Source organism: Falco naumanni, chromosome 7 (genome assembly GCF_017639655.2).
Source record: "Falco naumanni isolate bFalNau1 chromosome 7, bFalNau1.pat, whole genome shotgun sequence".
Classification (NCBI taxonomy): domain Eukaryota; kingdom Metazoa; phylum Chordata; class Aves; order Falconiformes; family Falconidae; genus Falco; species Falco naumanni.
The window spans coordinates 1,372,420-1,384,847 of NC_054060.1; the positions used below are offsets into that span (position 1 = coordinate 1,372,420).

The 12,428-nt window shown below is 38.1% G+C and overlaps 1 protein-coding gene across 9 annotated transcripts in view; it reads left to right on the forward strand.

The window, feature by feature from the left end:
* NEO1 (neogenin 1) overlaps nt 1-12,428 on the forward strand; it is a 206,660-nt gene that overhangs the window by 55,390 nt on the left and 138,842 nt on the right. For all 9 annotated transcript variants that reach the window (XM_040600358.1, XM_040600353.1, XM_040600361.1 and 6 more), the window contains exon 2: nt 5,445-5,762. In XM_040600358.1, coding sequence (XP_040456292.1) covers nt 5,445-5,762 — 318 coding nt within the window. The remainder of the gene's footprint in view (nt 1-5,444; nt 5,763-12,428) is intronic.

The following is a 12,428-nucleotide window of genomic DNA, read 5'->3' on the forward strand; positions in this document are numbered from 1 at the left end:
AAGTAATCCTTCTGTAGGTGTGGTAGCAGTGAAAAGAAAGCTAAAGGAAGGCTTGAATTTCTTTGTCCCACTGAGGTATACTGCCCTTTGAAAATGCAGCATTTGGAAAGAGCAATCGATGAGCTCTTTCTGTCTTACCTAGCTGCCTTCACATTTCCTGTGGCTGGGAAGTGTTATGTTAAAACTGTTCTTTTGAGTTTAAAAACCTTTTCGTGGTCTTTGGGGAAGCATGCTGTAAGGAGAAGTTCAGACAGATTCATCTTAACTTTGCGAACTTCCGTCATATCTCAAATATGCTCTTTTTGATCCTTTTCAGGTGAGAAGGGTTGCATGCTCTAGTCCTTTGTCCTAATACTAAGAGGATAAGAGATCAACTAGGCTTAGCAAAGGATAAGCTAAAAGTGATTCATCGTTAAATATTTTCAAATAATTTTTCTGTGATGAGTTTTATCTTGGCTGAAACAATTTCAGAACTGTTGGTTAATTTTGACAACTTGAGACATGAGCTTGAAGAAGGACTAGAAGAGCTCAAAATATTTTAAATGGGAGGAGTGGAGGAGCTTGGGATGTATAAAAGTAGTCAGCTTGGCTTTGGTTCCTGAGGGGTGAGTGAGCAAACTTTTTTTCTGACTTCTTCTGGAAGGTAATGTGGCTAGGAGGGTTAATTGATGTAGGATTGTCAAGGAAATATTTTCCAGACCATTCTGATTTCCTTAATAGCTTAAAATGTTTCATAGAAAAAAATAAATTCCCTTATTCTTCCTCAGCAACCACCATCCAATTACGCTTTTGTAAGGAAACGGAAACATGGTCTTAACTTAGATAGGATAGCTATGAAAAAGGATGGATAAGTGTTGAGAGAAGTAGTAAGGACAATGATACTGAAGCTGCATTGTGGGGGATTTTGCACTTGTGTATTCTGAGTAAACTTCTATTACATGTCTTTCACTTGCAGCTGGAGGACAGAGTAAGCTATGTTTGTTAAATTTTCACACAATTTAAAGCTCAAAGAGGTAGGACAAGGTTAGAGTTCAACATCAGTAAACTTTTTTGGAAGGAGGAAGAATTTAGAGGAGCCAAGTGAAAGTTAATACAGTTAGGCAGGAGTAATCAGCTAGTCAAACATTAAATGGAAAAGAACAAACCTTATGGCAGTTTCTGAGAAAAGGATCTAGGGATTACAGTGGTGAAGGGATTACGGATCGATGTAGTCGGCAGTGTTATGCTTCTGCACTAAAACTGAATTGCCTGTATTTTGGGAGGGATGAAGAAAGGAGTTGCAGAGCTTCTAAAACATGTGAAATGACACCGTACCTGCACCCAACACTGATACTGTCTCTGCTGGAGCACCCTGTTGTGGTTTGGGCTCAGCGCTTTGGGGAGGAACGTGGGCTGGTTGGAGGGGGTTCACAGAGTTAATAGTCAGAGCCCTACTGTTTGCCTAGTACTAAACTAGATATGCTAAGCCTAAAGGAAAGGGTAGAGAAGGTTTTAAGTCCTTGAATATGTAGAAGACTGCTGGGAAAGATTAACAGCCTGTGCTCCATACCCACATTGGCAAAAAGAACTACGCTTAAATCCTAGCAGTACTGCTCGATAGTCCTAATAACGCAGAGCGTGAAGTACTGGAACTGAATGCCTGTGGGAAGTCCAGGTCTCTATCACTGGTGTTCAAGAGCAGTTCTGGGGTGGGGTGGGGAGTATCTGTTGGGAATGAGCAAGATTTAGCTGTTCCTGTTTCCGTGATAAGGAAAATAAAGTAAGATAAACTTGTCTTGCTTTTTATATAAGTTTCTTGGGCCAGCATTATGCAAATCAAGCCACTGATGTGTACATACCTATAGAGTAATGGAATCGTTTAGGTTGGAAAAGACCTTTAAGATCATAGGGTCAGTATGTACGTACACAAACGCCAGCCAAGTATGTGGAAAGAGGAAGGGCTCCCTCCACAAAGTACACCAATTCTGTCCTAAATAATGTGGTTTCATTTAACTGACTAATCAATAGGTTGATGGAGTGGGAGAAATGGCTTGTTGACAGAAATAGAAGTTTATTAAGGTCTTGTATGTACAAAGCCTTTTCAGGCTGAATCAAGGCTTAAATGAGGTATGAACTGAGTTGGCAGGGGTGTGAATGCAGCCCACCAGCACTTGTCCTGAGTGCCCCTAACTTTAAATTGCAAAACCTCTCTGAGACTGTGGGCTAGAAAGGTCCCAATTCTAGTTTAATGTCCTTCAAGATGGGACATAGTTATTTACCAACCCTTTTATTTTTTTTTTATCCCCCGCTTTCTGTGCAGGAGCATGGTAGTATCCCGAGTTGAAGCAGGCTGTGCTGTGTCTTCACAGGGCTCTTGGCAAGAGCTTTTTTTTATGTTATCTCTGAAACCCAGCTGAGAATTTGCTTCCCATTATTCCTGAAAGTCTCTAACCCTTTCTGTGCTGCTATTTCTCCTTGGCATGCACTTTTTTTGACATCCTCAGCTCTATAGTCTACAATGCTGTTTCCTTGGGCACCTTGTTGCTTCCAGGATAAGAACAATCTTATCCCATCAATGGATTTGATCTGCTCTAATCTGCATCAAAGCCAGACAAAGCAAACAAGAAGCTGGCCTCCCCTTTGCAGAGGTTTCCTAGTTTTTGTTTGAAAAGCCAGAGAAGAAGGGCAGTGAGCAACAAAACTCAAGAGTATTTGTATTTTGTTCTGGTAAGGGTCTGGATCTATGCTGGAATAATGCACAGGAGCTTGTAAATGAGGGGGGGGAAAGGCTGATAGCTTGGATAGAATGCTTTCTCTTGGAAAATCTAGAGACAATAAAGCCAAATCTTTAAATTTTTTTTTTTAAAAAATAGACCTTTAGTTTTCTGGAGCAATGGAGGCGATTATACTGATAAACAGGTTAAGGTATTTTCATGCCTCTGGGCTTTTCTGCCATTTGGTATATTAGAACTGAAACTTGGTACTCCACATGCAGAGGATCAAGTATATCTGCATGTAGGTGTGATTATACAAACCTAAGTAACATAAGCAGCCCTAGAAATTTTGTATTGTTTTGGGTTTTTCTTGCTGTGTATGTTGGGGGTCTTTTTTGGTTGTCTTTTTATCTCAGGAAAGACATAATCTCATGAATTTGGTTACCAATATAACAGGTCTCCAGTCTGAGACTTACTATCACTAGGGAAACTTCAGGCTTTCTATACTTTTCCCCCTTATTCCCTCTTTGAATTCTGGAAGGTAGAAGAACATTTGAATGATATAAATTACACTTTCGTAGGTTATCTGTTGTTTCTTTCACACTACTCCTTCTGCCTTATCTTCAGGTTTTGGTGAATTCCAAGTAGTAAAGACAATAGACTTCGTGCAGGAAGGCTGGAGTCCCTCTCCAGGGGGAAGCTGAAGTCTCTTTGGAGACGGGAGACTTTCTGTGCAATTCATTGATACAGGGGATCATATCAATTCATTAATTAAGGCTATTTTAGAAAGTAAATCCGACTTAAAAAAGCCCAACAAACAGTCAAGCAATTGAAGAAGCTAAATGCTTACAGGACATACTTTCTTTACACGTAAATGTCTCCTTCATATTTGTACTTTTTCTAAAAACACAGGCTTCATAATTATTCTGTGATTGAATGAAACAAATCTAGTTATTAAATGCATATTCCTCTTCAAGGTGGTCTTGACATACTTTGGCATTTCATTATCAACCTTACCGTGAAAGATTAAGTAGTTTTGAGATGAGTGTTTTTATGATCCTTTCTGATGGGTCTAGTGTGTGTCGTAGAGGCTTAATTTTCTATTTGTGAATGCATTTTAACCCTTTTCTAACAATGCCTTTCCCAGGTGTTAGAGATTGCCTTCAAATTTTTAGAGGTGCCTAAAAGGAAAACCACATTCTTACTGTGTTACATATTGCCTACTGACTGATCGGGGAAACTGGTTTATGGCTAGGTTTGCTACACCAGTGTCAGACAACAATGATGTAACTTACCTACGCAGAACAATGGAGAACAGGTCTTTCTTCACTGCTTTGTTACATTGAACATACGCCTTAAAGACTATATGTAACTGGGAGGTAACACCCACACCCCCCAAGTTCAGGACTCCTTCCCCCACCCCCCTCCTGTTAAGGACTATATACAGACCTTAAAGACCAACCATTTTTTCCTATGTTTGCTCTGGACCACATGCTAACTGACAGCTTAATGACAGAAACCACTTGAAGTATATATATATATATATATTTAATCTTAAAAAGTGTAACTGGTGGAATATCTTCTGGTCTCTAGACAACCTGTGACTTTAAAAAGTTATTTTAAAAATGTTTAGAGAAGGGTGGTCTAGGTCTGCCGCTGCGTGCTGAGAATATATTGCTAGACACAGTGCTTGTAAAATATGCTTTATTAATTAGGATTGTAATTTAGTTGTTGCATTTGTATAAAAGTTATTTTCTAGGCCTTGCAAAAAGACCTTGTAAGTTTGGCTGTGTTTGTTTTCAGCTGGCATTTTAAGCGTTTCCTTTTGCAGCTTGCTTTCTTTGTATAAAGGTAGGAGGAATCCCTGCAGCTCTGGGTTCAACTGACTTGCTTCAAAAGCCCTGTTGACCTTCTACTCTGTGCGTGTTCAGGTTTGCTTTGCTGGTAGACAGCTAGTGATATTCCAGTTTATATTGCCAGGTGGTTTGTACGTGAATCCCACGCCTAGTCCCTGAGTGGAGGAAGAGTGGAGTTTGTCAGAGTACATGTGGGGAGCCTTGATACTATTTCCAAGTTACCTTTAAAAACAAAGATGCCATTCTCTCCCAACACAATGCTGTGCTGATTTGGAAAACTCTTCTTTCCTGGATGAATTTTTATGCTTTCTTCTGTGGATGGTTAAGCTAAGACAAGTCAAAGTGATATTGACACAGTCTTTCTGCTTGACCAAATACACCAGAAATACAGTAATTAAAATTAATTTCTTAATGCAAATAGATGTTAATTATAGAACTATTTGGGGAATATTTAAAATCGAAAAGTAATGATGTTTATCCTGAACTAGAACCAAGGTAAAAATATGTTTTATGGCACTTGCAAGATGTTTTAAACTCAGAGTTGGAAACTTTTTTTTTTCTCGAGGGCTGAATTATTCTTCACGTTTCTTAATCTTTGTTATACAAAAAAAAATACTGCACTGCTGTGGTATGGCACCCGTATGACGGAAGGCCAAGGAAAGAGCCATGGGATGAAAACTTACATGTATTTACTAGTCCATAGGTGTAAATAGCCAAAGCAGACAAAGGTCTTGTCATACAGACCAAGCTATTTCTAATTTGTACAGGAAGACGATATTGCGAGTAGTGATGGCTCTTGTGCACATTACAGTATTTTGAAATGAAGATGCAGTTTATGCTTAAGAAATGTAGAAGGCTAACCCAAAAATTGTGTGATGTGATTTGTGTTTTACAGGATCCCTTGTGAGAACCTTCACTCCTTTTTACTTTCTGGTGGAACCAATGGACATTCTGTCAGTTCGCGGAGCTTCTGTTATAATGAACTGTTCAGCTTATTGTGAAACTTCTCCAAAAATTGAATGGAAAAAAGATGGGACTTTTCTAAACTTGGTGTCAGATGACCGTCGCCAGTTGCTACCAGATGGATCTTTATTAATAAACGGTGTGGTGCATTCCAAGCATAATAAACCTGATGAAGGATATTATCAATGTGTGGCAACTGTGGAAAGCCTGGGGACCATTGTCAGCAGAACAGCAAAGCTCACGGTAGCTGGTAAGTCTCTTTTTGTTGTTAAGTATAACTAACAGCATGATAATGTAGATATGCACTCCGCCGTTGTGAAAAGAGAAGGGCGCTTTCCAAGAAAGGAAGGATTATTTCATCAGTTATCAGGGAAACTGGGACTGTATCTCTCATTTTACTGGCTGAAAGTTGTCCTATATTCTGTTCATCTAAGAGTCTTAATATGGTGGTATTCCTTGGAAAATGCTGAAGATCAGGAATGCTGAAATGAATGTATTAAACAGTGTCAGCTGCATGTAATGACAATATAGACTTAACCATGGCTTAGAAGGGGAAAAAAATGAACAAGGTTCTACTTTCTTTATGCATAAATACCCTTTAAAATAACTTTCTCTGCCTGCTTCCATGTTGAGATTTATCTGCCCTCTGTCACGAATCATTTGAGAAGCTCCTAAAAGTTAGCAGTGTGTAGAGTCTCTAAAGAACTGGTAGAGAAGGCAGGAGTGTTGGGGTTTTGTATTTTTCTGTTTCTTACCAAGTATGAACAAGGAAGTTTGAAAAGTCACAAAGAACAAATTGCTTAAAGCTTTCCTGACAGACATGAAGAAACCAAAGTCATAACCTCACCTTTGATGTTTGAGTGTCCATTAGACATGACATGGTAATAGCTTTTATGTAGGGTGTAGAGAGCAGTAAGTGAAGTTTGCATGTAAAAATAAAGACTCTGATTGGGGAAAGTGACCTGTTTTCAGAACATCATCTGTTTGTATCTTTGGGCTTGGGAGTGTCAGACTGTGTGTGTCTTGGAAAAAGTGTAGCTGAAAGAGACTTAGAATTTGTGAGATTTCAAAAACCAACTGAAAAAAAAAAGCTAAACTAAGGCAATGTAACTAGGAAAAAAGCCTATGAAGCATTTTTCTTTTGTTTCTCTAATGATGTTTGCCAGGCTTTTTCAAACAGTTTTTTTTCTTTTTCCTTAATAAATGTCTCAAGGTAATGAATTCTTCCTGACTAGTGCTACAGCATCTCCCAGAGCTGCTGCTTACTGTCATTTATATTCTGATGTTATTTCGATTCAGTTAGCTTGTAGCATTGGTGTGAAACATCAGAAACGTCAGGAATTAAAAAAATTGGGGTTTTATATCTTAAAGGAGCGACTTTCAGTGTCTCTGAATGAGAAATACATTTCTAAGTTTCTTGGCAACGAGGACAATAAAAGCAGTTCTCACATACTTATCTCAGGCAATTACCACCTTCTTGTATTGCTGCTGTCGTGATTAATTCTGCTGCTTTCCACATGAGATCATTCAGTGTCTTGCTTCTGTTATCATTCTGGTCTATATGATCATTAGCTAAGGTTAATGGGGTTAAAAATGAAGGTAATGCAAAATGTCTTCAAAATCTCCAGTTCAATTTTCCTGTATTGATGTAGAAGATACTATTTTAATTGATAGTTTTTAAAACAATGGAGTCTTGAAGAGCCTTTTAGTATTAGAAAACACCACAATGAAGTTCTGGTGAGTTTTGTTTTCAGAATATCTTTGTTAGAAAACTGAACAAATAACAGTCTAACCCAAGCAAATACGAATGTTTACCACACAAATAGTCTCCTTTGTCTCATGTTGGCCTAACGGCTGTATTGGAAGATTATTGATCAATAAAAATTGCAATACAAATTTTATTATTTATTCAGAACTAGAGGAAGTGCTCTTCACCCTTGTGCTGCGGCCACCCTGTTAAGTTAGCAGTGTGCACAAGGGCATCCTCTGGCTGCAGTGTAAGTTGTCCTGCTGTTCCAAAAGATTTGTCAGCTGTAGGTGTGTGAAAACCTATTTACTAACTCGCTTAAGTGCTAAGAGTTGTGGAAGACAACGCTGAGTTTAATCCTGTAGTTGGGAGGAAGAGTAGCTTTGGTTGTTGAAGGCTTTGGAGTAAGAGATGGAATATTTAAATTCTAGTTTAATTATAGTGCTTTTCTTGACCTCATTTGAATGCCTCAGTTTTATCAGTGATTTTTAATATTTCTTCTCCCCTCTCTTTCTTTTAATTGGAAGCTTTCAGGCTGTGGTAAGTGTGGGCATAGTTAGCATAGTAAGGTCCCTCCTCAGCCTCAAGATAACAGTGGGAGGCATCTAATTTGCTTCTTAATTGAGCAGTGCTATGTTGAATTCATATTGTGTGTGTTAATGTTGTACTGTGATGCACCTGATCTCTTTAAAAAATATTATGAAATGTAGCTTGCATGTTTTAACTGCTTCTGAGTAATGTAGGCCAGGGCGAAGAAAATCCTGTAAAAACATCTAGTGTTCTATCATATATATGAATAAATACAGGCTTTGAGTTTTTGGTTTGCTAACTGCACTGTTTTCCCTAACAGCTAATGGATAATGCTGAGCAATCTACCTGTTGTGAGTCTTGCATAAAGTTCTAACAGGCTGATAAATTTTGATAAATTTCTCAGATTATTTAAAGGACTTTAATATATAATAGCTTGACGGATCTAAAATTTTTGAACATCAGAAACTGAAGCTCTTTTATTGCCATAGGGTGACAGGTATTGATAACACAAGGTGTTGCAAGATGACAGAGGAACTTAGTAAACCACTGTATGAAAAAATTAAACCAAAACACACACTCAATAACTGAGTGTGGACTGCTCGGACAATGACTGAATGCTTTATGTTAGAGACCTGCTTGCTTGGCTTCTTGCTTCAATTTATGTTTTTGACACAGTGCTATAAATGTGTCACGGCAGGGAAAAATTGATGAAGGCGTGGATTGGCAAGTTTGTAGTGCGTTTGACAATGTGCTTTTAGAGAACCTTTCCCATACATGATAGTAGATGAGAAGCCTTTACTCTTCGGATTTTTGAGGTGTGAGAATCAAAGTTTCTGTGGCAACTGAGACTCCTGTAGAAATTGATCTTCTTTAATCCCGTTTCTCATGTGATTTAAAAAACAAGTCAGAAGTTATGATAAAGTATTATATTATGAAAAATATTTTAATTTAGCATGATTAGTCTATGACTTGGAATTGTGTGCTACTGCACCTTGATGTAGTAAGTTGTTAGAAATTGCAAACAGCAAGAAATTTGTTAGTTTTCTCTAATGATCAGTAGTTTCAGGATACACCTATCTCTTTTTTTCCCCCTTAAGTGTGTGCTTCCACATTTTGGTTCCTTGTAGCAAATGAAGGTTGAGATTGTCATTGCCTGTGTTTCCTCCTCCTTTGCTTCCTCTCGCTGTGCAAACCTAAGCCTGCTATCATACTCTAAACTGGATCTGTGAAGTAATTAATTTATTTTTAAAAGTGGTTTTGCTTCCTTTCTTTGAAACCAGAATATGACCACACCAACATCAGGGTAGTGGAAGGAGATGGTATGGTGGTCATATAGTCCATATAATGTATAGTTTTTTCCATTATTATGATGGATTTGAACTAGGGAAAGTCAAAGGAACTGCCTAATTTATGTAAAGCCACACCGATGCTTAATCAGTGCCTTACTACAGAATGTTTTTTTTAATTGGCTTTTGAAATGCAAATCTGTCTTTGATACTTAAGTGCCAGTTAGATGTTAAGACGGATTGGAATACCTCTTACAAAACATAGATTAAAACAAATCTACAAAATTTTTGGAAACTGTATCTGTAACTTATCTGGGAAAAAAAAAAATTGCATGTATTTTAGTAAAAAATACAATGATAGTAGCTTAAAAATATCCCTGCGATGATCTCTTTTTCCCAGCTACTGTTTACTACTACTTAGTTAAAGCTTTCATAAAGTTTTTATTGGGGGAACAGATATGCAAAGATCTAAAAGGCTTGAAGCGTGACAGTAGGACTGAGTTTCATCATACGGATGTATCAGTTCTATGTATCCATTTGAAGACCGTTCACTAAATCATTTATTTCACCTCTTCACATCTTTTTTTCCCCAAGTAAATCCATCTGTTTTTATTCTTCTTCCTCCACTTATCTTTGCATTTGATAATACTTGGCTGTAAGCTTTATACGTAATTTGCTTGGTTGTGATGAAGTAGCTGTATCGCTGCCTTGACACTGACCTCAGATATGTCCAAGTTTCATTAATTCAGAAAGCACTCCGCAATAAGTTATGACCTTTTTTCTGCCACCTCAATTAAATTGACTCCTTATATTATTATTTCTCATTTAAGTATTTTTGGAGATTTTATTTTTAAACCTTCATTTTGTAATTACTTTTAGACAAAGTACAGATTGTCTGTTAAGAAATATTCTTGCCATGTAGTATCAAAATCTAAAAGGGTTCAATAGTCAGAAAAGGCAGGTTTGTGTTTAGTAAAAATGTAATGTTGCTTTTGAAATCATCTGAAAACATTGCAGGTGCAGCACTGTCCGGAATGAGCATTGTTTCTTCCTGAAAAGTAATTCTGAAAACTAGTGTGGTGAAACCTTGATAGACTTCCCATTTTAATATTTGCAGCTAGTAAGACTTTGAGTGACTTGTGTGGGTTGAGGCACGTCATGTGCACACTTGGAAGAATTCGAGTTTAATTCCAAGCAGTTTGTGCTCCTTGGAATGGTGTTCTCTGTGATTGCCTGCTTTTCTGACCTGAGTAAATCCTCCTGCTCTTGCTAGTTGGTTCAGCTAATGGTGTAGCTTGGACTCTACCGGACTGCTGAAGCCTCTGGCTTTGGATCTTACTTCTGTGGCATGGTGGAGGGATTGTTGCAGTTTCATTAATAAATTGTCTTCACTGTTTTTCTTTCCAGAACTTGGTTTAAAACTTCTGTAGTAATATTTTTGTCTGTGCAATCAAGTATTGGAAGGCAAGATGTCAGAATGTGTTAGCTGTGCAATTACCTGTCCCTTTGTGTATGGTATGGTCATGTCTACACGATGTGCAGCACCTGCTCACTTTCCTTCTGCTCACCTGTCCATAGACAGAATCACACTCACCGGCTGGGAGATGGGGTAGGGCTGTGCAGTGAAAGAAACGCGCCATGATTTTGCTCTGTCGGGTCTCGTACTGCTTGAAAGATACATAACCCCTTTGTTAGCGGATTGCAGAAAGCAAAGATGATCCCTTAGTGAGCACAGGGCATCAGACCGGAGGAGGAAAGCCTTCAAGTGTGTTGTCTAACATGCTGCATAGCATTGCATAGACCTAACGAGGGTGTTAGGCCCTTGAGTTGTGATTCACCAATGTGATTGACTTGATGTCAGCACATCAGAACTAGAGAAGGAATTGTTCCAATTTTTAGCTGACTAGGTGGACTTTTTAAGGTTTATTTGCATCTTGAATATATCTAGCTTTGGGTTTCCAAACTGATGGCTAGGAGAGCTGTCTGTATAACTGCCACTGAAATTATAGGAGGCCTGGATGAGCAGCTGCTGTGGTATTCAATGTAATGTGGCTTGGAGGAATTGAGTAATGAGCCAAGAGATGCTAAGGTCTACTCCTGCTTCTATTGCAGGCTTATAATCTCAAGAAGATCTCCATGCTTTGCCTTTTTCTCAATGGGCTAATAAAGAATTTCTCTTCAACAAATTTAGTGTATTACTTTTATAATATACCAAGATGCTGTAAATGAGTGCACTGAGAGAGGACCATGTAGAAATAAGTAATTCTGTATCCATTACAGTTTTGGGATGATGTGCAGTAGGTAAAGTTGTGGCCCAGAAATGATTATCCAGGACATTCCCTGAGCGCAGCTTGTGGGAAAGAGGAGGACCTGGATGGATGTGTTCTCTCAATTAAAGCTAGATCTCTGCAAAGCACATCATCAAAGCAGTATGTCATGGTTGTGAGACCTTAATTTCTGGTATGTACAGTATTTAGCTATTTAATATCAAAATCACTTACGTGTAAACAATGGTGAATAGTTCAGAATTTTGCTCAAACATTGATTTGGGTTGAAATTTTATCTCTGCTTTTTGCCATAACTGCTAAGAACTGTATAGGATTGGCCAGGTTGTATGGTTGTGGAATCGCATGCCTTTTGGAAAGTTTGCCAAAATTTGAAGACTACAACTGAACAGCATTTTATTTCTCACTGGACCTTGTGGGTGTCTGTGATGTCTCTAAAGGAAGAGAGAAGCTTAACTTAGTGGCCGAGAGGAACAAACTCCATGCATATAACAGCTCTTTGGAGATGCAGTTATGTTAGAAATAACAGCATGTTTTTTACTCAGTATTGCATATTTCCTTTAAGAGTGTGTGTGGGAAATCTTGATCTGATCTTCATGAATAAAGAGCTTTCTGTACCTTGGAATTGGAAAAAATGTAAGAGCATAGATATTCAGTGGAGGGTACTTAAGAGCACTTAACCAGTAAAAGTGACATGGGTGATAAATTATCCTGGCAAAAACACATTTTCTATGAAAAAAGCATCTGCATTTTTCATAAATTGGCTTAGATCAAAATGCATTTCTTGTCAATGACAGGTAAATGGGAAAGGTGTTTTTAACAAAACTGCAGTTGGTACAGTATCTGTCAGCTGTTACTAAAAATGTGAGAGTTTAGACATTTAAGATAATAAATGTTCTGCTTTTATGTCATTCTAAATTCTTATAATACACATTTGTCCAGTTAGAGTAGGAAACAAAAATCTATGTGAGCCCTTGGACTGAAAGCAGAGGTCCAGCTTCAGAACTATAATGAATATTTTCAGCATAAGGTTGGGAAAAAAGAATTTGTCGACTTTGTCTCTTTTT